General features: G+C 48.7%; 2 protein-coding genes across 2 annotated transcripts in view; one reads left to right on the top strand and one right to left on the bottom strand.

The window, feature by feature from the left end:
* Positions 1-801: 801 nt before the first annotated feature.
* Positions 802-8,368, top strand: LOC127474000 (leukotriene C4 synthase-like). Its single transcript, XM_051794287.1, has 6 exons — positions 802-859; positions 2,516-2,519; positions 4,264-4,419; positions 6,095-6,165; positions 6,893-6,974; positions 7,510-8,368. The coding sequence occupies exons 1-6, from the start codon at positions 802-804 to the stop codon at positions 7,691-7,693; spliced, it is 555 nt and encodes a 184-aa protein (XP_051650247.1). The 3' UTR covers positions 7,694-8,368.
* MGAT4B (alpha-1,3-mannosyl-glycoprotein 4-beta-N-acetylglucosaminyltransferase B) overlaps positions 8,038-24,705 on the bottom strand; it is a 50,696-nt gene continuing 34,028 nt past the window's right edge. The window contains exons 2-15 of the mRNA XM_051793868.1: positions 23,623-23,802; positions 22,795-22,935; positions 21,837-21,970; positions 19,346-19,392; positions 17,190-17,303; positions 16,671-16,746; positions 16,179-16,293; positions 15,301-15,431; positions 12,262-12,369; positions 11,130-11,323; positions 10,642-10,720; positions 10,102-10,189; positions 9,118-9,230; positions 8,038-9,042 (exon numbers count right to left, since the gene is read on the bottom strand). Coding sequence (XP_051649828.1) covers positions 9,019-9,042; positions 9,118-9,230; positions 10,102-10,189; positions 10,642-10,720; positions 11,130-11,323; positions 12,262-12,369; positions 15,301-15,431; positions 16,179-16,293; positions 16,671-16,746; positions 17,190-17,303; positions 19,346-19,392; positions 21,837-21,970; positions 22,795-22,935; positions 23,623-23,802 — 1,544 coding nt within the window. The 3' untranslated portion in view covers positions 8,038-9,018. The remainder of the gene's footprint in view (positions 9,043-9,117; positions 9,231-10,101; positions 10,190-10,641; positions 10,721-11,129; positions 11,324-12,261; positions 12,370-15,300; positions 15,432-16,178; positions 16,294-16,670; positions 16,747-17,189; positions 17,304-19,345; positions 19,393-21,836; positions 21,971-22,794; positions 22,936-23,622; positions 23,803-24,705) is intronic.

Below are 24,705 nucleotides of genomic sequence, written 5' to 3'. Positions count from 1 at the left end.
TGGTTTTCAAATTTTATGTTTTACAATTCTGATGTCAGTGTAACATTTTTGAGGGTCTATTTCTACATCCTCTGCTGCCTTCCATTTGGAACTGATAACTTTTATTTTGTATGATAGCCAGGAAAAGATTTGTACTGCAGAATCTTAAAAACATCAGAAAACTGCAAAAGGTGAGTGAGTGCTAGAAAAGAACTTTATTCTTATTTGGTAACCTTAGAGCAGTAATTAGTAGCATAAAATACCTGAATGCTCTTTTCAAAGTTACAGAACCCAGTAGCAGAATTAACTTATTCCAGCTGGAGTGCAGCAAATCTTGAACGTGGTCAACTCCACTGCTTGGAATAAGAACAGAAGGTCAAGTCATTAATTTTCAAATGCTTGTTAATAATTTTTACAACCTCTCACATAATTGAGATGCTTCAGAGCTCATTAAAACCAGCAACAAAAGGGCTGGAAAGAATTCCATCATCTTTCCATTGCTGGCAACGTATAATTCAATCGTCATGTAAAATCTGTAAATATAATTACAAGAATTTCACAGTTTGCCCATGCAAAGGTTTTTGCTGTTCCATCATTCAGCAGAAGGCACTTGGCTGGAATAGCATTTTCTGGTGGCTGCATGCTTTGGAAAACCCTGTGGTGTGGAGAGAGTTAAGGTGAGTTGAGGTGTGGTGGAGGAAACACCTGTGTTCAGGGGAATAACTCAGTTCTGTTGAAGTGTGTGGTATTGGGAGGTGGGAGAGAGGTTTGGGGTGCAGCTGTACCCATCACACCTGGCTGGGGTTTGCTCCAGTCAGCACCATGAGGGATCAGATAGACCAGCTGGCCACCATCACGGTTTTGGGAGTCCTGGAGCAAGGTAAATGCCCTTTATACAGTGCTCGGTAGTGTTGGGCTCATTACGTTAAACTTTGTGAAACGTGGTTCCTGTATTTTTCTTGGAGTCTCTATGGAGTGAAAGCTGCTGTTTTCCAGCATGGTAAAATGATACAAATGTTTGGCCATTCGTGGCAGAAGTGTCATGCCTGAGGGTGGTCGTTATTTAACGGGGACTAGAATGATCTGCAAACCTCAAACCAGCAAGTAAAACTGTTAGGCTTAAAACGATTTCAGTAGAATGTTCTTAAAGTAAAATAGTTAGTGCTTGAATTTTAGCAGGCAGTATATAACTTGGAGTGGCTGGAGGTAGCCAAAATGAAGGCAGGTTTATAAGTGTGCTGATGAAGAGGTCGGTGTACAGACATGGTATGTACAGAGAAAAGAGCCTCATGCACACAGTGACCAATATCATCATGTGTCCTTACAGCTTAACTGCACAGAGCAGATGACGAGATGAACTGACAGTACAGTAATTTGGAAACTAATGCAAGCTCTTCTGGTCAGAAATAGACACAGACACCTTCAGAGGAACTCACTGACTTCTCATGGTATAAATAGATGCGTTTAGACCTTTCAGAAAGAGCAGTGTTGTTGCCAAGCTCTGTTTAATTGTGGGTCCTTTGGGCAAAGTCTCTCCCCCTTAGGCTTCAGGAGGTTCATGGAAGGGGACACTCCCCTGCCTGGGGTGGGGACAGAGCCCCCATTATATTGAAATCTTCAGATTTCTATAAGGGAAGGTTTGTGAATTAATTACTGAATTAATTCACTGTAGAGCTATCACACCTCTGCTTGCAAATGGATGTGAATCTCTGAGCAGCCTCATGTATTTTTAGCCATCAGATGATAAATCTCTTAGTATAAGTATTATTTAAAATACAAATATGCAACTTGAAGAATAGAGCTCAAGATTTCTGACATCATAATTTCCACTCAAGCAATTTAAAGGGAAATATCTGCAACTACAAATGGAAGATGCTTCTATATTATGAATTGTTTTGTTATTAAACTAAGTGGGGGTGAGGGAGCATTTAGTATGCAAAGAGAAGACATGAAGAAAACTTAAAATTGAGTTACAGAAATGCTGCTAAGCCCTTTTCCTTTTGGAACCCTTCAGTAGCAAATCCCTAGATAGCAGTTTTGTCTCAAATATATCTCTTTTATGGGGACTTCAGGTACTTTTTTTTAGAGGTCGAAGCCTTAGGCATTTTGCTTTCATGCTATGCAAACCATACCCAGGTGTGAAGCCAGCAGATAAACAGCAAGCATTGCCACCCTCCTATCTGTGTTAGATTGGATAAAGTATCCTGGTTTTATGGTCCCTGCATGGGAAGCCAAGGAGCAATGGCAAAGTACTATGTGTTTTCTTTCTATCTACTGGTATGAAATACATGTTGCTCGTGTCACTGTGAACCAGAGCTGTGCAGTGGCTTTCCTTGCATGTTTGGAGGGGACATTCTGTAGGTGAGTTACAGATCTGGGGTTCATTCTGAGCAGGTGAGCACTGAAGCACAGAAATGGGCTGTACCTATGAATATTCCTCCATCACATCCTGGTCTAGGAGATGCAGTTTAATGACTGAGCTTAGTTACAGCATTGGTTGATTGTTATTTTTTCTTTTGAATTTTCTGCCCCACAGATATGTACCCCAGCCCTGTGGTGAACACAGTACCACACAGCAGAATTATTCTACACCAGGTTTCCCCCCTCCTTTATTTTACTTCAAAGGAAAGGAAGCTTATGCAATGTCACTGTCTGTCAGGTCCCACAGGGCTTGTTTGCCATGTTCACTCAAATGTGGCAGATAACAGCTATGATATGGTTTGACAAGTGTGTGGACATAATCAAATAGAGAATGAAGAATATTTCCACCAAGGAGCAAAGTTCAGGGAGAGCTCAGTCCCTGCAAGCCACGTGGGAATCCACACAGGTGATTAAGCTCGAGACATGAATCACAAAAAAAATGGTTTGAAAGGATCTACAGAGTAGGTTGAATTTTTTCTCTCTGAAAGTCCATGCTGAGAAGGCTCGTGCAGTGTGGGTTTTATGAACACATCATTCTGAGAAGTGCTTTTGGGGACTGATTCTTCCCAAAAAAGAAGAATCTCCCTTCCTTGCTCTCTCAGCACCTCTCATTTAGGGCTGGATCACTGTGGAAGACACTAGAACATGCTTAATTGTTCTAAAGTGTGTTCTTCAAGGAATGTCTGTGTATTTAAATTACTAAAATGTTGTGATACACATTGTCACATAGCGTCAGATTATTTACATTTCTAGTTCCCTTCTACATATGTTCTAATGCTTTTCTGCAGGCACACATCTTATCTTTAATCTTGGAACATCTGTCCCTACTTCCCCTTCTCTATCCTGCTGTTCTGCCTTTATCTTTGTTACAATGAGACAGTCCACAAGGCAGGCCTTGCACCCTGGCTCCTTGTCTCTGTGTGATGCCCTGGAAATATTGCTGTGTGAGTTGCTATCTGCTCATCCAAGTGTCTCAGTGACACCGCCACAGCCACCAGAGTAATTGTTTTTATAATTTAGTTTTCTCCTATATGAAATTAGGAGTTTTCAATAAAATCAGCAGTGTAGTGGTGCACCTAAATAAAAACACTTGAAGCATCAGCAATCAGCTATGGGAGTAAGCACTTCCAATAAATAATGGAACAGTCCAAATCTTCATGTTTCCGTTGTTTTAAAGTGACTTTCCATGTCCTTTACAAATGTACAAAGAACTGGTGTAGCAGACACCAAGTCAGTGCCTCAGCCCAAACCTGGCACAGCCTCATAGCAGGTATTGGCAGCACCTCTGCTCCTTGAACTGCTGGAGCCTTGGGGCTCCCCTGCAGGAATGAAGGGGAAAAAATAATCACCCCCTTCCCCATTTCCTTTTGTTGCCATGATTATGAACATCTCTAATTGACTTAATGATATCCCAGTGCTTGACAGCTTGGATGCTGCTCTGTGACGTGGACCATCCTTGTATAAAGGCTTTGCACCCACTAGGAATGCTTTGCACCCATTAGGAATAGTGGAAAATGTTATACATCGTTCCCATCAGACTGGCAGAGGGTGTATGGATACTCTAAACACAAAATGCAAGATTAAGAAATAATTCTGTGACGGGAATGGACTTGGGAAGGTTTTGTTGTTCTTTGCAGGACCTGCTGTGTTTGTTCTGCTGGGGAGCAGCACCAAGGATATGAGATAATGCAAAGTGCCATCCAGCTCCAGTGCTGTGCCAGGACAACCAAAGCTGAATTTAAAGTGCAAGCATGAAATAAATGCACATTTATACCAGGTCATGTGTGACAGCCCTGGACGTTGGACCCAGATCGTATCGACTCTTTTATTCTAACCACTTGCTTGATTCCAAGCTAGATAAAGCTTTGCTAAACAAACACTGCTGGACTGTTACCATTCCTGTGTTGTTCTGTTTTTAGCCTATTTTGCACTGCAGGTGATCTATGCCCGTCGGAAGTACAAGATCCCCCCTCCTGAAACAACAGGTCACCCTGAGTTTGAGCGGATCTTCAGAGCTCAGTAAGATTTTGTCTTTGTTGTGATGACTTTGTCTAGATCTGACTTGAGTCAACTGTCACTGTCAGGAGAGACTGGTCACCCTCAAGTCTCCTTTTCACTTGTTGTTACTGATATTAGATTTTTTTTTTCAATGCTCTGCGTGCAGAGGTCTGAGTTCTGATTTAGAGCCCTTTGGCTGGGGTGTTTCTGTCCATCCATGATAATCCTCCTTCTGGCACCATGAGGCAGCCAAATTACAAATTAGTGGCCATATGAAAGAGGTGTGGAGCATTAATGCTTAGAATCATTAAATTTAATACTACCATTGGCTCCAAATCGTGAGAGCAGCCGAAGATATATTAATAACCTGACATTTGCCTGTAAGTTTTTGCTGTTGAATTGAAGCAAAGGGCCTTGCTGGAAGAACCAGCTACGAGGGTGTTTTAATTTTTTCCCTCTCAGAAGCCACTGTACTGTGAGAGTCAGCCCTGGTGGGCCCATGCTGAGGGCTGTTTCTTTTTGCTCTGTTCCTATGGAGAGAGCAATGCTGGAGTTAAACTGGAAGCGTTCACAGATCCCCTCAGCTTCCAGCAAGCACCAGATTCCATCTTTCATCTCAGTCGTTCTGTTTTGTAAGCGAATGAAAGGAATTGGCCGGAGCTGGTTTGAAGGGTAGTTCCAGCACAGCACTAAATGCTGAACAAAGCAGCCTGCATTCCCTTGCCAGTGTGCAGGAAACATTTGTGGAGTGACAAAAACACCCCCTTCAGTCCTTCTGTGGTGCCATGGAAGGCCAGCCTGCATGGAGGCATCAGCCTCACTCTGCTGATGTGGCTTTTAATTAAACACTTTACTATTAAATGTGTGTCAACCAAGTCGTGCCATGGGCTGTGGTGTGCTGGGAAACCCTCTGCTATGATCCACAGAGAAGGTGACCTCAGGGAACTCAGATTTGAAAAAAGCTATTGCCTCTTTGTGGGTTTTCCCCCTATTTTTCCTTGTGGAAAAGCAAATGGATAATGTTATATACATATATATAAAGGAAAAATGGTATTGATGTATTACTCACTTGAGGAAACCTGGCAACCTCCCCTCACTGAGGCTCAAACTCCTATTTGCAGCATAGGGTTCTTCAGCCTTTTTCCAGCTCCCAGTTTGGCTCCATTCCCCAGAGGCTGGTAAATTCTTGGCCAAAATTAAGATTAAATTGCCTAGGGAATGGCAAAATGTAGGAGAAACTGAGAACCAAAACCAATGTCTTTAATAGCACAGCTCCTACTGTCCTTTCTTGCAGAAAATCTCTATTTTTTTCACTAAGAGAAAAAGGAAGAAGAAAACCTGGCTGCAGATCTGATCACTTACTGCTGAATTTTATCTGGGAGAAAACTTTCTTGGACTGTGACTTGTGTGACATGCAAATTTGGGTGTCCAAGGGGAAGAGAAATCTCCTTCAATACTGACAAGGAGCCTCTCCCCCAGCAGCTGTAGGTGCAGCAGCTCTCTGGCAGTGCTGTTTGTGGGGCCAGGATAGAGCCTGTCGAGGGTCCAGCAGAGACAAATCTCCACCTCAGCCATGGCTCGTCATTCCAGGGTTTTGGTTTGCTCTGATGTGTGTTTCCAGCTCCCTTCTCTGGCCTTGGTTAACCGGGCTCTGACATATGAGGCAGTTTTAACTCTCATCTCTTGTTCTCACCAGGGCAAACTGCTCAGAGTACTTCCCAATCTTCATTTCGCTCCTCTGGATTGCTGGAATCTTCTTCCATCAAGGTGAGAGGGATGGGGGAAAACCCCAAACCATGTGCACAAACCAAAAAAGCCCCCCAGTTTAAATCCCACTGCAACTCAGACACTTTCTCTCTGTACCTGTGAGGCCACTATTTGGGGAAAGCAAAGTTCCCCTTTCGCCGGATGGACCAAGGAGCACCTCAACTCCAGCATCCATGAAGCTGCTGGGAGCAGCTGAGCCTCCCTCCTGCCTGGAGGAGCAGGCACTGGCAGCCCTTGCTCCTTTGGCAGAGCCTGGCTGTCCCACTGTGCTGCTTCTCTTAGATGAGGTCAGGCTGTCCCAGAGTGCCAAGGGGGGCAGCAATCTGAGGCAAAGCTGGCACATGATACCCAAATTGCTATGTCAGAATGAGAAACCACAACCCAAACAGTTACTCATCCACTGTCTATGCTGTACCAAGTGAGTTCAGGGGCTTGGTTGCTGCCAGAGGGAAGTTGCAAGGAAAGACCATGGAAGGGAGTGTTGCCAACCCAACTCCCAGGGCAACTCTGGGGGGCAGAGAAGTTCATCCCTCACAAGAAGGGAAGGAAGAAAACCCGTTTAAACTCCCACAGTGGTTCAAAGCTTAGTCCCTCTGCATCTGGTTCTCAGGGTCATGCCCCATCTGCGGGGGGAAGCAGGGATGTGGGTGCCTGTGCTGGAATGCAGCCCCAGCAGTGTCCAGGGACCCCTGGCCCTGTCAGAACTCGACTCCCCTCTCCCCCACAGGTGTGGCTGTGGCATGTGGGCTGCTGTACCTCTACACCCGCCTCAAGTACTTCCAGGGATACACCGTGGCTGCGCAGGGACGGTGAGTACCCAGCCCTGGGTGTAAGCACCCCACACCAGCCCAGGGAGGCTGGGGGCAGGATGTGGCCCCTGCAGCAGGTTTCCTTCCCACGGGTGGGACTGAAGGCAGATTTGCATCACCTCCTTCTCCTCCCCTCCTGCCCCATGTGCTCGTGGCTGTGTCACTTCTTCCCTGACTGTCTCAAAGGAGGGGGGGGATGCCAAGCCCTGTCAGCACACCTTGTGTCCCAGATGGGCTGGCGGTGTCTGACTTGAGTGTTTTCTCCTGCCCAGCTTGGGACCAATGTATGCCAGTGCCTTGCTGCTCTGGCTGCTGCTGGGGCTGGCAATGGTTGGGCTCCTGGCACACTTCCTGCAGCCCCACTCCTCCACATGAATGGCAGCACTGGCACAGCCCCTCCAGCAACACAGTGCCCAGTGAGAGGGGCCATGGCTCTCCCAAAAACAGTCGGCTGGCACAGTCAGGGAGTGAGTGCCTCCCTGGCTCTGTGGTCCCCTCTGAAGAGGGCTGATACTGGCACTCCTCTGCTCTTCAGAGATCATAGGAAGAAAATGCTGTCCAGCCTCTGCTTCACTGCTGGGTTTTGTAGCACTGTCTGCTCTAAAATGCCTTTGGCTCTGCCTCGTGGAGCACAGATTGACCCGCATGCTGTCGTCTCTCCTCCTTACTGCTGTAATGATCTGTGTTGGAAGGATCACATAATGGATGCACAAAAATAAATTCCTTTTCTCAGTAGAAATCACCTGTGATTGTCAAACGTGCTTGGGAACTGGTGTGAGAACATCTGAGGGCTGGGGACTGGGTTTCATAGGAAAAGCTGCTGTGATTAACTGGAAAGGATGGGTAAACTTGTCTATAACCATATCCAAATATTGGCAGAAAAGCAAATAGTGTTAAAGTCTGTTCTTAGCATTGACTTAATGACCTTGGCTTGGCCCTGGCTTCATTTATCACCTAACCCCAGCAGGACTTTGTCCTCTCTAGATTTCACCTTCCACTGTGAACTTGGGGTTGACAGGTGACTAAAGCAGCCCTGCTGCAAGTGACTTTCACTGCTGCACCAAAGGTTTAAATTTAGCTTTTATTACAGTGCACATTATTTTATATATTTATATAGAGAGATGTACTTGAAAAATCAAATGTATCCAATAATAAAAAATACAGCACATTAAAGTAGTATAATGCATTCCAGTGTATAGCTGAAAGGACATTGGGATTTACACTAATCCCTACTATTTTTGAACTGGGCTACTTCTGCTTTTTTTTTTTCCCCAAAAAAACCTCACATCAACAAATAACTGAAATAGTTATTTAAAAAAGATGGTTTCTGCACTCAATCTCAAGGCATGAAGACACTGGAGACTTCACCGTGAGTTAAGGGGCTGTGATCAACGCTGGCAGGCACAGTGTGGCGTATTTTATTTTTTTGTTTTCCCTGCCATACTCATAGCTCCAACCCCTTCGGATTCATTCCTCCTCTGCTGAAGGAGGGTCAGTCTTTGACCTCGCTTAATCCTCAGCTGTGGCCAGGACTGTTGCCTGGGCGAGGGCAGGGCAGACCTCGGTCCCTGGCCGCCTCCATCCCAGCACGCCGGCGGGATCAGCCGGCAGGACTCACCGTGACCAAGCCCTGCTCTGTCCCCAAATACAGCCAGAGATTGCCCTGTCCTGGGCTGAAGGTGCTTTTTGTCCCCATGTTCACTAAAGCTCATCCCGACCCCAAACTGTCCCCTGTGTCCGTGTGTCCCGAGCGGCAGCCAGCATCCCAAGGGGCAGAGGGAGCGGAGCAAAGCCAGCCCTTTGCACGGGGGGTTGGGTTTTGCTTTCTGTTCCTCTTCTGGAGAAGATGACGGGCGTCCTGGCCCCACAGCACCACTAGGGATGGTGGTGCCAGCCCGGCAGCAGCTTTGCTGCTGTCTGTCTGCCTCCAGCAGCCGGCCCTGCACTGTCCTTGTCCGGGCAAGGCGCCGCGGGGAGGAGGGAGCGGGAGGGAGGGAGCAGGACCAGGGATCCACAAGTGTGTCCGTTCTGCCTCATGCCCGTTTCACTCTGCTTTTTTGATAAAAATCTGAAAGAAGAGAGGGATGGGATCAGGGCGACGTGTGGGGCTGCAGTGGGGACCTGCTGAGGGAGCCCAGCTGACCTCGCTCAGGATGATCCACACCGGGGAGTCGCTCTGGATGGACAGCCTGATGGCCTCCAGCGGCCCGAAGGACGGGTCCACCTCGCCCTCTGCAACGCCCTTGGAGAACGAGCCTGGTGGAGACAGCACATGGGTGACAGTCCCCTGGCATCGCCCCTCCACCTTCCCCCCTCTCTGAGGGCACCATGAGCCACCATGGCAGCCCCTGCCCACAGCTCCCCAACGTGAGATGGGCTGAAAACCAGCAGTGTGGATGGCCAAACAGTGCAAAATGCCACACTTTGGGGAACAAAAATCAGTTGAACAAAACAAAAAGGGGAGTATTTGGCTACTTATTGCTGCTGTGTAAAAGGGGACAGAGTGGCCTGACACCCTTTCACCCTTTTTGGGTGTGATTTTCTTTTTTTTTGAAAATGCAACTAGGATAAACAGGCCAGCATGCAGACAAATGCTAAAGTGGCAAAGTGCTACACATCCCAGGGAATTTTTCTTTTATTTATCAATTTGAAAAAAAAAGACATCTTAGGAGGGACACCAGGGCTGCACTCCACACCAGCAGGTCCCCATAGGCAGCAATCACTCATTCTTGTCCAAGGGCAGGACAAGCACTAAAACAAGTTTAGGTGGCAAGAGACAAAGTCTGACCTGCAAATGGTGTGAGTACTGAGACCACAAAATCACCCATGGTGGAGGATTTTAACCCCAGGTTAAGCAACTGGGTAATCTGCATAATTTGGTCCCAGCTCTGAGCAGAGACAGGCAGAAATGCAAGACCAAAAACTACCTGAAGAGGACAACCTGGTGTTAGATGGAGGGCAGTGGAGCAAAGGAGACAACAATAATTAAATCCTGTTCCAACCTGGCTCCTGGCAAGCAGAAATGACTCTTTGCCAAGCAAACAGAACTAAGGGTCTTGATTCACATGCAGGTGAGGACGTGTCATCAAACCCAGCAGACACTTTGCCACCCTGTGCCCCGCTGTACCTATCTGGATGTAGCCATCCAGTGTCCTGCGGTATTTGACGACTGCACCTCTTCCCTCCTGCAAAGCTTCTTTATCCGACTGCAGGCTCTGCAGAAAGAGAAAGGTGTTGTGCAAGGCCAGTGGCAAGAGCCACCCAAAAGCCCCAAGGAACAGCAGCAAACCCAGAGCTGCCCATGCCAGCAGGCCCTGGCACCTCATTCCCTGCCTGGTACCCTGAGCCTCATGCCCCAAAAGAAGAGGACATTTGCTGTCCTCAGGCTGCTGCTTCCACTGCACCATCCTGGCTCCATCCCCTCCTCTGCGGCCATCCCACCCATTTGAGCATCCTCTCTGCAGGCAGGGACAGCTTCCACAGCGATGCTCAGCTGCATTCCTGAGGTGGCATCACACCGGGTGTGACCCTCTGGCTCCCAGCCAGCACCTCTCAGAGGCACCTGAGTCTTGTTAAGATTTTCCTGGTGGCTTAAAGCAGTTCCCTTCTCTCAAACCCCTTTTGCTTCGCACTCCACCCTCACCTCAATTCTCAATAAAACACTCACATCAAACGGCAGAACCTCCACGGTCGTGTTGAAAAGTTTGTCTTCTGGATGCTCGATGTTCCCGCTGCGGAAGAAGAACCTGTGGCAGAGACCAAAGCCATGGAAACCCACACTGAGCGAGGGGGGACATGATGGCTTTCACCCCAGTTGAATCATCAGACAGCTCAACCTATCAGGCACCTTCCCAAAAAGCCCATGGCACATGGCTTGGAAGGAGACCTTCTGTGCCAGACTGCCTAACTCATGGACTGCTCACAAGTGCAGGAAAGCAAAGGGGGCTCTGGCAAACACAGTCCCACCAGAAAAGGGTCAAATCAGCAAAGTCAAATTATCCTCCCCCTGCAGGAGCACTGCTCCCTCCTCCTGGGCAGCCACCGAGGAGATGGGCAAGAAATTTAATTTAAATTGCCAGAAGAGCAAAGTGCAAGTGTCTCTGCATGCTCCAGGCTGTCCCCACGCCCCCCTGCTGACCCCACCCGAGCACTGGCCTTTCGATCCGGAGCGGTTTGAAGAAGCGGAATCTGATGAAGTCTCCGGCAGTGGGAGTGAAGGCCCAGAAGAAGTCCTCCCGCTGGTAAGCCTTCTCCAAGGTGAAGTGCTGGTAGGTTTTCAGGCTGGTGCTCACCTCAGCAGGAGGGTTGACGTGCTCTTTTCGCAGCGCCTGCTTTCCAAAGTCCTTGTCCTTGGGGGGCACAAAGCAAAAGGGCAGAGAGGAGCCATGAGCTGCTCTTGCTTGTGAGGAACTGAGGTCCCAGCAACAAGGCACCGCAAATTAAAAGCTCTCCATTTGCACAGCACAGAAGGATGAGGGATGGAAGTGATCTGGGGAAGGCACCAGGCAGGGGAATGCGTGACTGGATCCCAGGACAGAGTTTCAGGAGAGACAGCACAGAGAAACACTTCTGTTCTGCACTCTGATCCAGCACCAAAGAGCCTTTCATTGCCCAAATGTCCCTGAACGCATGTCCCTCCCCCAGGAGCTCTGGAAACAGTCCTTACACCTGAGGAGAAAGCAGCTAGGAGAGGGACAATAGCATAAAAATGACTGGATTACACAGCCTGATGGGCACTGAACTGTGATACAAACTGGATTACACCACCCATTTCCCTGGGAATCACACAGACATGGGATGAGCACAGCCCAGGGATATGTCTATGGGTCCTGCACATGTAGTTGTGGGAAGCTTGATTTTGTTGATGTTTAAACACACATCAACAATTTAAGCTCCCACATAGCAAGTTCTAGTTCACCTATCACCAAATCCCAGGAACATGGAGTGGGGTGGAAAGGAAGTCAGACCAATCCAGGAGTCATCTCTCCAGGGCTTTTCAGTAGATGCTTCGAAGTCACTTGCCCGGTTTGGCACTTAGGATGGGTGGCCAGGACCGGTACCAAGGCTTAAGAACTTGCAGTGACTCTTGGTGCATGTCACTGCCATTCTGAGGAGCAGGAGCTATCTGAGCTCACTGTAACTCAGAATAAAACACAATCACTGCACAGAAATCCAGCTGCCACCATCCCACCAGCTGCTGTCACTGATGTCCCCACCCAAAGGCAGCCAGTTCCCAGGTGCCTGCAGGACAGGCCACCTGCAGCTTGGACAGGCAGCTGGTACCCACCTTCAGCTTCTGTATCTTCCCAGCCAAGGAGGAGTGGGTTCCCACGTGCTGGAAGAGCGAGGGCTTGAAGCGGATCCTCAGGTTTGCCTTCTGCCTGTCGCAGTGTTTCTGAAACGAGACAATCCTGCTGTGCCCCGGGCTCAAACCTCTGCGGGCAACTGTGGCCCCTGAGAGGGATGGACAAGGGCACGAGGAGTGACAGACAGCCCTGCCTCTCCATCTCTATGCCCTTCTGTGTTATTTAGGCTCCAATAAGGCAAGAGGGCTTTTGGCCACACTCTGGAGAAACTGAGTGACTCTCGGCCACTTGCCCACAGGGCTCTGCTGGGCAGCCAGAGTATCCAGGTCTAAGTGCCAAATTTCTCCTTGCCAAGCATAGTTTAGAATGCTGAGCAAAACCTGTCTGTGCTGTCAGCAGGGACAGCCAGAGAATTTAGTTTCTTTTGTCCTTGGCTTATTGGGAAAGCTTTTTTCCTACAACTCAGAGCTTGGGATCACCGATGTCTGAAGGTACAGTAAGTCCTGGGATGACTCAGAGCCCAGGTGAACAGGTACTAAGTGTGGGCTCTTTTTGGATGGGCAGTTTCCAGTTTGCTGGCAGGCGCTGTAAGCAGATGTTCAGCACGTGCCATTGTCAAAGCTGCTGGGCTGTTTCATGCCTATCCACCACATAAATAAACTTGGAGACACAACTCTAATCCAGGCAGTGATTTTTCATGGTGTGGAGGGAGAGAGACGATGGAGAGGGAATAAAGGACAAAAGAAAAAAACACTGAGAGCGTGGGGAGGTGAGAACTCACATTTCAAAAATAGTTCATTTCTCTCAGTTTGGGGGAGCAGGACAAAAATACTGGTTAAAAGCTGCACAGAGAGGGTATTTGTTATCCGGCTTTTGCTTTTTCCAGGAACAGAAATGCATGCACACCCCTAACACCATCTGCTCTTGCAGCCTCTCACCCAGGAGAAACCCCGGCAGAAATCCCACCACGGGTGCTGTGTCACTGGATGCCTGTCACAGACAGGGCACCAAACCAAGCCCCCACCAAGGGCTGCCTGCACAGGCCACTGCCACAGCGCAGGGAGCTGGGAAATTCCAGGCATGACCCCTGCAAGCTGCAAAGGAGATAATCCCCTAATCCAGCTCATGTTACATTAGAAAATTAAAACCAGCCATGCTAATGGGACAGAGCCTACTCATTGCCAGCAACACTGGATGCAACCCCACCAGGTCTATCTCACTCTGGATGAGGAGAGGAGGAGGAAGGGGAATGGAGGGAGCTACAGCATCTCCTGATTTCTCTTTCTCCCCTTTTCCCCTTCTGCTAAAGAAACATTTGCTGAAAGCAGTCTTGTCTCAGCCAAGCCAGGAGGGGGAATGGCTCAGTTGGTGGTAAGAAGGTCATCCTTTCACACAGCTCTACCACAGATAAATCTAAAATTAGTTAAAAAAGAAAGAGCAGAATATATCCAGAGCAGGCAAAGCACTTACCAAAAGCTCAGGTCAAACAAACTTTCAATCAAAAAGACAAATCCTCCCTGCTACCAATTTGATTCTGCACAGTGGGATTTACAAGGGAAAGTCATGTTTGAAAGAGAGCTGTGCAGAGTTAATCATGCAAACAGTGGGGGAAAGGAGCCAGAAATCCACATGGAAAGTAGGTTAATTTTTAAAAAGGCAACATGTTTAAGAGGTTTGCAGTTTCCCCTGGGAAAACCTAGGTTCCGCCAGGTAGGAAAAGATGAGTGCAGATGAGTTAAGGAGAAGATGAGCCTGCACAGCAGGACCTGCATTTAATCAGTGCTCAAGCTGAGGATTTCGAAGGTGGGGGCACAGACAGCAGCATCATTCCCAGCTCCATCCCAGCATCCAACAACCTGGCTTTGCCCATGGTTGTGAGGACTATGGGGGCTGCTGGACAGGTCTGGGGATTGCTTTGTCACACCTGAGCACATGGTTTAAACTGCCAGGAGGACTCAATGGACATGATCTGAGACTGGTCCTGCTGCATAAGGGGGATTGGAGCTGACACCATGGTCTGCCAGGGATCAGGTCAAATTAAACCACATCCTTGCCTCAATTCTGCAGAGCCCTGAGTATGTCCCGTCCTCTCAAGACATAAATACAATATTAATTCCCAGAGTGACCACTTGCTCTGGCATTTGTCACCACAATGTAGTTGTGACCATGAGGTCTGTCCTAAGTGACTGGCTCCAAGCTCTGCATGGGGACTCCACTGCTTGTTCTCCACCGGGGGAGGAGGGTGAACAAGCATTTGAGTAAACACAGTATGTTCAGAGGGGAGACAGAAGAGTACCTGGTGGTGAGCTCATCTTTCACCTGCTGCCACACACATTCCTCCTCTGCCCTTCCCACTCACTTCAGCCCCTCACTGCTGCTGCTGCTGGGAGCTCAAGCACAACCTCTGCAGGGCGCGAGAGCTCATGGCTTTGTGTGGACATGGCTCTGCAAACGAGATGGCAGCATGAAAACAGAGCCCATTTCACCTCTCTGCACCCTCCTAGAAACCCTGACAAGAGCTTTGTGTGCTCTGGCTTCACTCTGGCAGACTGTGCAGGGCGGGCTTGCTCTGGGTCATCCTGGGTGAGCTCTCTGGGCAGCCTCCATGTGTGCTCCGGGCGCTCCGGCACACGGGGCTGGCGTCAAAGGGTCATTCCGGGGTTACAGTCAGCGAGCAGGGAATGGCTTCAGGGAGAGAACCACACCGGAATGAAAAACAATGCAGAAGAATGGGGAATGGCTACTGTCCTCGAGGACTGGAGGAGGAATACCCTGTTAGTGCTTAGATGCAGAAATAATGCCTTTTCTGGCAGCTGCAGAATACAAAAGCCTGAACTCCCAGGTCTCTGCTTGCACAATCCACAGGGGCACCCTGTGGCACTCTCCACAGGGATGGCACGGATCGGTGCAAAGTCAGTTAGCACCAGAGCTCACAGAGAAGGTCCTCTGGAGACACAGCCAAGCACACATTTGCCCACACGCCACAGAAGGTTTCCCTTCAACTGAGGTTGTTCACGTACTGCATCTTTCTCAGGGTTGCAGACTTTCACCCAAAGGATGTGATCCAGCAGCCAGTCAATGGGTTTGTCCTTATAGAACATCAGGATGAACTCCACAATCAAGCTCAGATCCAGAGACTTGAACATTTTTCCTACAGCACAAAGAAAGAGAGAAGAGAGAGAGGAGCTGTGGTATGAAATGATCAAGAATCAGAGCTGGGGAGTAAAAACTTGGGAGACTGGGCTGCGAAAGTGGGATCTGTCCATCTCTCTATGTAAAGGAAATACTGTGTGGCTCTGGTTTATGTACCAGCACTGCTGGCACTGCTAATACAGTTCTGGATTTAATATTCATCACAGAATTAGAAAGAATTAGAGTCTCACAGGTCACAGCAGTATCAAAAGGTCTAAAACTCTCCCATTCAGTAGTGAGAAATAAGGATGAAAAACATTCAGCCAGCTGCAGGACAGACCATTTCCTGCCCCAAAAACTACAAGTTTTAAGCCAATCAAACCAGTATCCAAAACAACACATCAAACTGCTACTGCAGCCATGTACTGCTGATCCCAAAATAGTTCTGGGCTGATGTAAACTTCCTTTTGCACACTCTTAGGCAAATCCAGATCCTATCCAGTCTAAAAGCTACTGGTCACATTTAAGCTTTTGGCTGTCAGCTGGGCTACTGACCAGGTTTATTTTTACTAAAAATGAGTATCACCAGTACCAGCTGTGAGGATCTTTCTCCCCTGTGCAAAGACAAGGGTCATTGCAAAAATAGGGAGGGATCAAATCCAAGTATTTTACCATCTCGTGGGGACAATTTGTTTGGCCAAGAGCATAAATGCTGTCACTTGTGCCTGTGCCTGAAAGGACTGGGGTGAGTGGGGGAGAACCTTACCAATGAACCCCAGCTGAGAGAACTCCAGGATCATCCACTCCTCAGAGGGCTGCTGCAAGGCAAAGTTCTTCATCGTGCTGAGATAGTTTGGTTTGGCCACAATATCATCCTCCAGCTGCAAAAGGAAAGGACACTGAGTGCCAATGACATATGCAGGTCACAGTAACAATCTCTCTATGCAGAGCAATCCCACCACAGACCAGAGGAAAGCTTTGGCACAGACCCAGTTTATTTCAGAAGATGCACCAAGCAGATTTTTCTTATTCAATCTAAAAGCTAAAGGAAACAAGGATTCCTGCCCTCCCTAGGTGGGAGGCCTCCAAGTCTAAAAGTACTTTAGAAACCCAGCTTTTGAACCTATCTTTTTAAAACCCACTGCCACTCTGCTGCATCACACAACTGGACATGCTCTTTGCCCTCTCTCAGCTGGTAAGAGACACAGTGAACTCTCAGGTACCCCCATCTTCCCTCTGCCCCCAGCACCACACCCACCTGCACATAATAAATGCCTTTGGACTGGGCATACATCATTAAAAAGCAGTAGTCAAGGTTCTGCTTCGTCCTCCACCTGCAAGAGACAAAGACAGTGGGAGTGCTGACCTCTCCTGGAATAGTGGGGTGCTCCAGGGAGCCTCCCAAGGCTTGGTTTAAGCCAAGAAGGTGACACAGCTCCGGGAGGTGGAGGGGATGGCATTCAGCCTCTCCCTTTTGGTCTCACACCGGTCAGCTAAGAGTTACTGGAAAGCTCAGGGACTTCCAAAATGAAGATAATTTGGGTTAAAACTAGCCCCTTGTTTGGTGATGGAAACAGCACAGCAGAAGGCAAGCCTGGCAAAGCTGATGCCAGTTCATCCCTGCCACATCACACCATATCCTTCCAGCTCTTGGATAAAGCAAGTTTAAGGGCCTTGCCTGACCTTGCAGAAGAGCTTTCTCTGCTGGAGGTGGCAGGGAAGATGCTACAGTTCCTTAATTCAGGGCTTGCTTGTTTATAAGTTCATTGATTCTTACCTGACTCTTTCCTTGGGGTCCCCAAAGGATTCCCGCAGGTGGGAGAAATCAGGATAGAAATGCGGAGACGGGGAAATTACCTCCAGGAGACCTGAGTGTATTTCCTTTGGGAATCTGAGGGAGAAAAGCAGCAGTAAACAAATACCTCCATGTCTGACACACCACAGACCCATCACTGAGCCGCAGACCCAAACAGAAAATACAACCCCTTAAGGTCAAACTCCCTTGGCAGCTAACGCACTTCCAGGCCTCACCAAAGGACGTCAGCAGGGATTGCCATGGAGTTTTTAAGCCGTTCTCTCCCTCCCATGGTCTCTATTTGCTCCACATGCTCCTCCTCCCTCCCGTGCACACACAGGTCAGCTTTAAGGACCAGCCGTGAGCACCATGTACTCTTTACAGGCTAAAACGACCAGCAGATGGGTTCACCAAAGAAAGGACTTGCTGGCATTACTGGCATTTAGAGATTTCCCAAATGCATCAGTAATTAAAATTAATTTAGCTGAGATTACGCCATACATTTCTGCTAAGTTGCTTAAAACACTGCTGTGCTGTAGTTCAGACAACCAGCAGGAATTCTACCTAGTTCTCTTATGCTGATAAAATCAGCATCTACTTTTCCTATAATGTGCTTAAGAACCCTTTAAAGAGTCAAACTCAAACAGAAAATAATGTCACCCATCTGAAAAGCAGGCAGCTACATCACCCTTGCAAGCAATACCCCAGGATTGCTCTAACTGTGAGAGATAAGCGGGAAAACCAGTTATTTTTATACTGCCTTTTCAAGAACATTTGGTGCAAGGCTGATTTCCTTTGTTTGTGCAGAGTCTGCAGGACGGGAGATGGGGCAGAGGGAGACAAAGCAGCAAGACTGCCAAAAACTTCTCACTTATTTTTCCCTTCCTTATTCCTTCCTTGGGACTGGCAGGTTTTTCAGCTAACATTTTCAAATCTTCCCTTCCTCGGGCAGCAGCGAAACAGCAGCTTCTCACTGAGCTGCACTGAGGCAGCAACAGCTTTTTCCCTCCTGCGAGAGAAGTCCAGCCTGCCCTGGCCCCACACCACCTCAATTCAATTTGGAAGAAAAATAATTTCAGTGAATCAGGGAGGGGTAGGAGGCACTGGAGAGGGGGATGACGAGAAATCAAATCATTAAGTCAATTAAAGTTTCAGGTCTTCTGCGCAGAGGCGCTCTCTGCAGCGGCGCCCGGTAATTTCATCAGGATCCATCGGACAATCAGTCCATTATCCCCCGATAAGTGTGTCCTCCTGCCAGCAGGCAGAAGGAGGGGAGCCCTGCCAGCTCCTGCACAGCAAGATGGAGGGCTCTGTTTCAGCTCTTCTGCAAGTGCCCGGGAACACAACCCTCACCACGCACTTCCCAGCCCCTCTCCCATCATTGGCTCGGGGACGGGAGGATGTGCTGCCCTTTTGCTTCTCCTTCGCAGGGCGACTGCGATCCTTTGGAAACATGCAATCGCAGGAGCTGGACCGGAGTCACTGCCCCTTCTCTCATCACCTTCTTCCTTTGCCTCAGAGCTCTGACGCCGTTAACGCCTGGACCGGCTCACGGTTAATGATCCAACACCAGCTTTGGCTTAAACAGCCACAGACGAAGCTGCAAAAGCCACTAAGGCTCCAGGACATAAATAGCAGCCAGCACAAGAGACAAACGTAACTAGAGCCTGAAACGAGGGGAAAACAAACAGGCTGGAGAGGGAAGAAAGATGGATTGTGGATTTTTAAAGCAAAATAAGGTAGGAGCAGTTGGGTGTGCTTCCCACACTGCCCAGACTGCGCAGAACGGGTACGGGGCTGCACTAGACCCAGAAACAACTGGAAATTTAAATAATCCATCTTCTCACAATGCCCCAGGACAGAAGGAGCAAAACAGAACGACAGGACTGCCTGTGTTAAATGCCGTGAGCACAAAGCAGACTCCTGGAAGCCACATATGCACTTTGGAAGAAGCAGAAAGTGGAAGCAGCAATAGCAAAGGCAGCCCAGAATTTAAAAATGGGGAAAAAAAAAACCCCTGAAACAACAACAAAATAAAAAAGGGAAGCAGAAAAGTGTGTGTTTTCTCCTTAATGAAGCTATTCCCTGGCCTTGCTGCAGGCATAAGCTGTATGCTGAACCCACTTGGAAATGCTTACAAGTTTTTGATATTCTCTGCCACTCCGGCTGTGTACTGTGGGTCCGTCTGAAAACAAAAGAAAAGCAGTGTTAGAGCCTTGAGCCTCAGCCTGTGTCCCCCATGGCTCAGAAATCATCTTCAACACACCCCGGGGGTACTGTCAGCACCTCTGTACCATCTTCATTCACCTTCATGTCTCCTTTTATCCAGTTTTACTCTCACGAGCCCTCCTTTGTGGCCAATGTTAAACAAAGGCATCACACACCAAAATCCATCCCAAAGGACTCAAGCACATCTTCCCCATGTGCTCTCGTGGCACTTCTGCCCCGGCCAGCACCAAGTGTTTGCACAAAGTGTTAACTTCTGGGCTATTTATTTTTTCCCTACACCCACTGGCTTGCATCCAAGCAAATACCCTCGGCAGAAGATCTCCACCCCTTTGGTGAAAAAGAGGGGTTTATTTATAAGTGTGCATTTTTCATTTCACATTCATTTTGACACTTTCCTTCCTAAAAACCCTCAGTTTGTTCCCACAATCAACCTGGCAACCCATGTTGGGAGACAAAGGTCGGCAGCGCCGCTGTCTGTGGATGAGATAAGTGCAAACACAGGGACAGGCACGGGACAGAAAACATCTGCAGAGTGAATGGGAAAACAAAACCCCAGAACAAAGGGCAGGAGACCCCAGAGCAAAAACTGTTCCTGCTTCCTGCTGGTGGCATTGTTTTGGGCAGTCAAATGGATCACAGGACTGTGGTGGATCTGCAGACGCAGCATCGCAGAAGCCGGGACCGGCTGCTGCTGCGCTCGGTGCCGGGTGGAGGTGAGAAGTGAGACACCAGGGACATGTGTCACAAGCTGAGGACAGCACTTCCACACTGGAATGGTGACAAGGGAGGGTTTTCTCGAGAGGAAAAGGTCCCTCTCCTAAATAGGGCTCAGAGTCCCAGCGCTGGACTGATTTCTTACCTCAGTGCTGCCAAAAAAACAGCCAACGGGAAAAACAAAGGCAGGAAACATGCAGCTCCACTCCAAAGTGTCTGAAACAGCGGGTTGGTGACAGCCAAGCTGGCCACCTCACCTCAGGGCTCCCATCCAGCAGCCAAGGAGCCCCCGGGTCTCTCAGGCAGCCCAGCCACTGCGGATGACACCTGCAGTGGCTCTTGGAAATGAGAGGTCCCCATCCCACAAGGGACATTCAGTTGGTACACTTGTGCTGAGTCCCCAAACTACTCAGCATCTGCTCCAGGTTCATACCCTCTCCACTTTTTACTCTTTATCCCGTGCCCAAGGAGCCCTAACAAGTGTAGGTACATAGAGACATGCTTTGGGAAGAGGCAGAGCAGGCACAGAAGTGGGTGTAGCTCCAAGGGCAAACTTTGTGACAATGGTGGGATCTGCAACAACTTCCACCACTGCTACTGGGATATGGCCTGCGTGCTCCTGCACTTCACAGTATTAGAATTAATTTACTTAATTATTTACTTAATTAATTTACTGTTGTTCACTTCCCTCGTCACAGGTACACATGGAAGTCAGGAGCTGCCACCACAGTGTGCAACTTATTTTCAGGTCAACTAGAAATAATATTACTGCAGTTTAAAACAGCTGGTTTGGGTCAAGTTGCTTAAAACCTCTCATGCTTCAACCTACACACTGCAAAAACAGCCACCAAACCTGCCCTGGCTCCAAGGGAGGCAGATGACAGCCAGGACCAAACCTTGTCCTGGGCACTTAGGGTTGCACCCATCTGTGCACACCTTCTTGTACAAAATACAAGCCAGAGCCCCTGAGGCCAAATGCTACTCAAAATGTCACATTATGGGTAAACAGGCAGCAAACCCGGACATTCATCTCTGTTCCGCTCCCAGTAACAGGCTACTGAGGTTTATCTTTCTCACTGGATTTCTGGAAATTAAGACAAATGCACTTCAGGCTCAAGAAAATAATCCTGAGGGGAAAGCCATGGAGAAAAATAACCATCTAAACCCATAGATAAAAGCAGCTCTAGTGGATTAATGTATCAAGGCTTTTTAGCCCTTGGATTCAGCAACTGATTCTGGGCTCCAGGCACCAGTACAAAGAGGCATATTAGTCTCAGCCCCAAATCATCGACTCTTGGGTTTTGAGAGGGGCTTAGGGCTGTCCTACAGGTGTGTGGTGAAACAGAGCTGCTTCAGAGCTCCTCTAGACAGGGTCATGGGGCTGCTTCAGCACATTTAGGGAATAACCACTCAAGCACCCTGCAAGAAGCATCACAATTTAGATGAGATGTGCCCCACAGGCAGCTGCTAACATGACACATTTGCCTGTTCACATCCTGACCTTCTCTGGCCCAACCGGTGTTTCATTTTGGGCAAGACACACCTGATGATCCTGGGCTGGGCTTATCCTCCCAGCAAGGGACAGAGCTGGTGGCTGGGTCAGCGGTGTCCTGTTTGGCAGCAAGTGTGGCAGGCAGTGGGATGGGAGCCAGGGAAACAGGGCAAACTGGGAAAGGTGTGTCTTACCTCGGCAATGAGGACAACGATGACAGAGTCCTCCTTCTCCTGCTGAGTGAGCTCTGAGATGAGGGAGTTGAGGGTGTCGGTGAGGTAGGAATGCACCTCCCGCTTCACGCTGGGGATTCCCATCACGACGGACACTGCCCAGGGCCATGGAGAGATTTTAGAGAGGGGGCTGTGTTGGGCAAGACACTTTGCTCTGCTCCCTGACCACCTCATGGTTCACCTGTTCAGGGCCAGGCTCTGTCATTAAAACCCAGCAGTGAGCAGCAGGTTGGTGGGTTCCTGGGCTACGCAGGGTTCCCACGTTCCTGTCCCCCAGCCCAGTGCCAACCAGCAGCACCCCAGTGCACCCATGGCAGTCAGATAGACCCTGCCTTTTCTTACTGAAGGAATGATGTCTCAGGAAACACCAAACCCACTCCCCCTCCCAGAGGCCTTTTCAGCCTGTGAACAGCAACTTCAAGACCACTCTTGTTCTCCAAACCCCTCCCATGGCCAGAAGCACTTCAGTTTAGGAGAGGCAAGTCAGTTCTTTGGTGTTGGGTTGGGATTTAGGAGCAGGGGGGAATTGTCTAGTAACCAGAGTCCTGTTCCAGATGGGATTTGTTTCCTCAGATGGATTAGAGTTTCCAAGAAGCACCTGCAAACTATGCATTATCTGACCCCCTTCCAGGCAAAGGCTAGAGCATTCTGGAGATGGAAAGCAGCAAACAACACCTGGCAGAAGCATCGAGAACATTTTAGGGCCAGTCCAGAGCACAGACAGCACTCCCCTGTAGACTCGCAGACGTGACATGGCTTACCCACCCCACATGTCACGATACCAAGGAAGCTTGCATGATGCATGCAGCCGTTCCTCCAGTCCTTCTCATTCCTGCACCACAGCCAGGCCCGGAGGAAAGGGGAGGGACAGGCACCAAGGTGAGGAAGGGCACCAGAAGCAGCACTAATTCCCATTTACCTCCAGTGCGCCCCTGTCCCACATGCACGGCTGGCTGCAGACTGTTCTCCTTAGACAGCAAATGTGGCAAATGATGGAAGATGGTGGGAAGGTGCAGCACATTCTTGTTGGTGATATTCCACAGTTTTAACTTGGTTTCGTCTTAAAAAGGAAAAGGGAATCAATTGCAAGGCACAGTAGGTAGGAAGAGACTGCAAGGCAAAAAGCCTTTTTAGAGCAGCCTGGCCACCTGAGACTACTGCTGGGTTATAAAAAATCAGGCCAACCTTTAACATGCTACCACAAACCCAATTAAAGTTCAGCAGGAGCCAGGAGGGCCTCAAAGAAGTCCCAAAATATTTGGGAAGGAGAGGGGAGAATGAAGATAAAATGAAGGTCAAATCAGATCTTTCTGTAGAGATCCAATTTTCTTCAACCGAGCAACTTAAGAAAAAAAAAAAGAACAAATAAATTGGCGAGGGGTGCTCAGCCAGCCTAACTCCTTCCTCCCCTCTCTTTGGATACCCATTTTCCATATGGATTCAATACAGCCATAGGAAACGGTGTGTGTGACTTTCAAGGGAGGAAAAAAAGCTTGTAAGCAAGCAAATTGGCAAATATCCTCAGCAGAGGCAAATCTCTGTTTAATGATGCATATGCACCTCTAATTAAACAGGAGTTTAAGAGCTCCCAAGTCCCTCTGAACTCCACAATTTGCTCGTGCTGGGGGAGAGAAGAGCAGGTCCTGTCCACAGCCCTGCACACACGCACACCACGCACACCTCTCTACCTCCTCATTAGCAACAGCTTCAAAACTGCCCGAGATCCTCAACTCCTCTGTTTATTCACCAGATAAGCTGCTCCAGGTCCGGTTTATATCCCGCAGGGCCTGCTTCTCCGAGAGTGCTCTCTTGATCTCCTCCAGGACCAGGTTGAGCTCCTTCGAGCGCTTCAGGCTCTCCTGCTCGGCTGCGTGCAGGCGGTCCCGGAGGGCAAGGAACTCCCGCTGGTAGATGTCCACCACGTCACCTGTGGATGGGAAAGAGAGAGAAGTTTTGTCCTCTGTGCTCGGAAGGTTTCCAAGGCACAAAAGCAATGCCCATCACTCATACCTCTCCTGTCTCCCCAGTCCTTAAATCATGGATTTAATGGGAGCTGTGGCCCAGCAGGCACCCACTGGTGAGAGGGTTGGTGAGAGGGAAGGTTAAGTTGCAGAACAAAATGAAGTTACTCCCTTTTTTCTGTTTTAACTTGGGTTCTGGGTCATGTAGAAATAGAATCATAGAATTGTCTAAATTGGGAAAGATCCCTAAGATCATCAAGTCCAACTGATAACCCAGCACTGCCATGTTCACTACTAAACCATGTCCCCAAGTGCCACATGCATCTTTTAAATCCCTCCAGGGAAAGTAATTCCACCACTTCCCTGGGCAGCCTGTGCCAATGCTTGACAGACTTTTCCATGAAGAATTTTTTCCTAATATCCAATCTAAACCTCACCTGGCACAACTTGAGGCTGTTTCCTCCTTGTCCTGTCACTTGTTATTCGGGAGAAGAGACCGACCCTACCTCCTGTCAGGGAGTTGTAGAGAGTGAGAAGGTCCCCCCTGAGCCTCCTTTTCTCCAGGCTGAGCCCCAGCAGCTGCTCCTCATCAGGCTTGTGCTCCAGACCCTTCCCCAACTCCATTACCCTTCTCTGGGCACACAAATACCACCATCTCCTGGAGGACCCTGAGCGATGGAAAGCAAGATGCTGGCAAGGGGAAATGTTGCTCTGCAGTGAGATGAGGGTTTAGATTGCACCTCCTCCAGCTTCAGAAAAAAGTTCCAAATTTTAACAGTCAAAAGAGATTTTGGGAATCTAACCTCTCCAAAACATGTCAGGATAAAGAATATCACATGGCAATATCTGCCTGGATGCTTATATAAATT

Source organism: Manacus candei, unplaced genomic scaffold, assembly GCF_025592945.1.
Source record: "Manacus candei isolate 608988 ecotype Guabito, Panama unplaced genomic scaffold, ASM2559294v1 h1tg000037l, whole genome shotgun sequence".
In the NCBI taxonomy this organism is placed as follows: Eukaryota; Metazoa; Chordata; class Aves; order Passeriformes; family Pipridae; genus Manacus; species Manacus candei.
This window is presented reverse-complemented; position numbering and strand designations above follow the sequence as displayed.

What these genes read in the sequence shown, in the direction of transcription:
- LOC127474000 (XM_051794287.1), top strand. Translation starts at nt 802, where the DNA reads ATGAGGGATCAGATAGACCAGCTGGCCACCATCACGGTTTTGGGAGTC. An exon ending in GAGCGGATCTTCAGAGCTCA is followed by an intron (nt 4,420 to 6,094) that starts GTAAGATTTTGT and finishes TGTTCTCACCAG; the next exon opens with GGCAAACTGCTCAGAGTACT. An exon ending in TGGAATCTTCTTCCATCAAG is followed by an intron (nt 6,166 to 6,892) that starts GTGAGAGGGATG and finishes TCTCCCCCACAG; the next exon opens with GTGTGGCTGTGGCATGTGGG.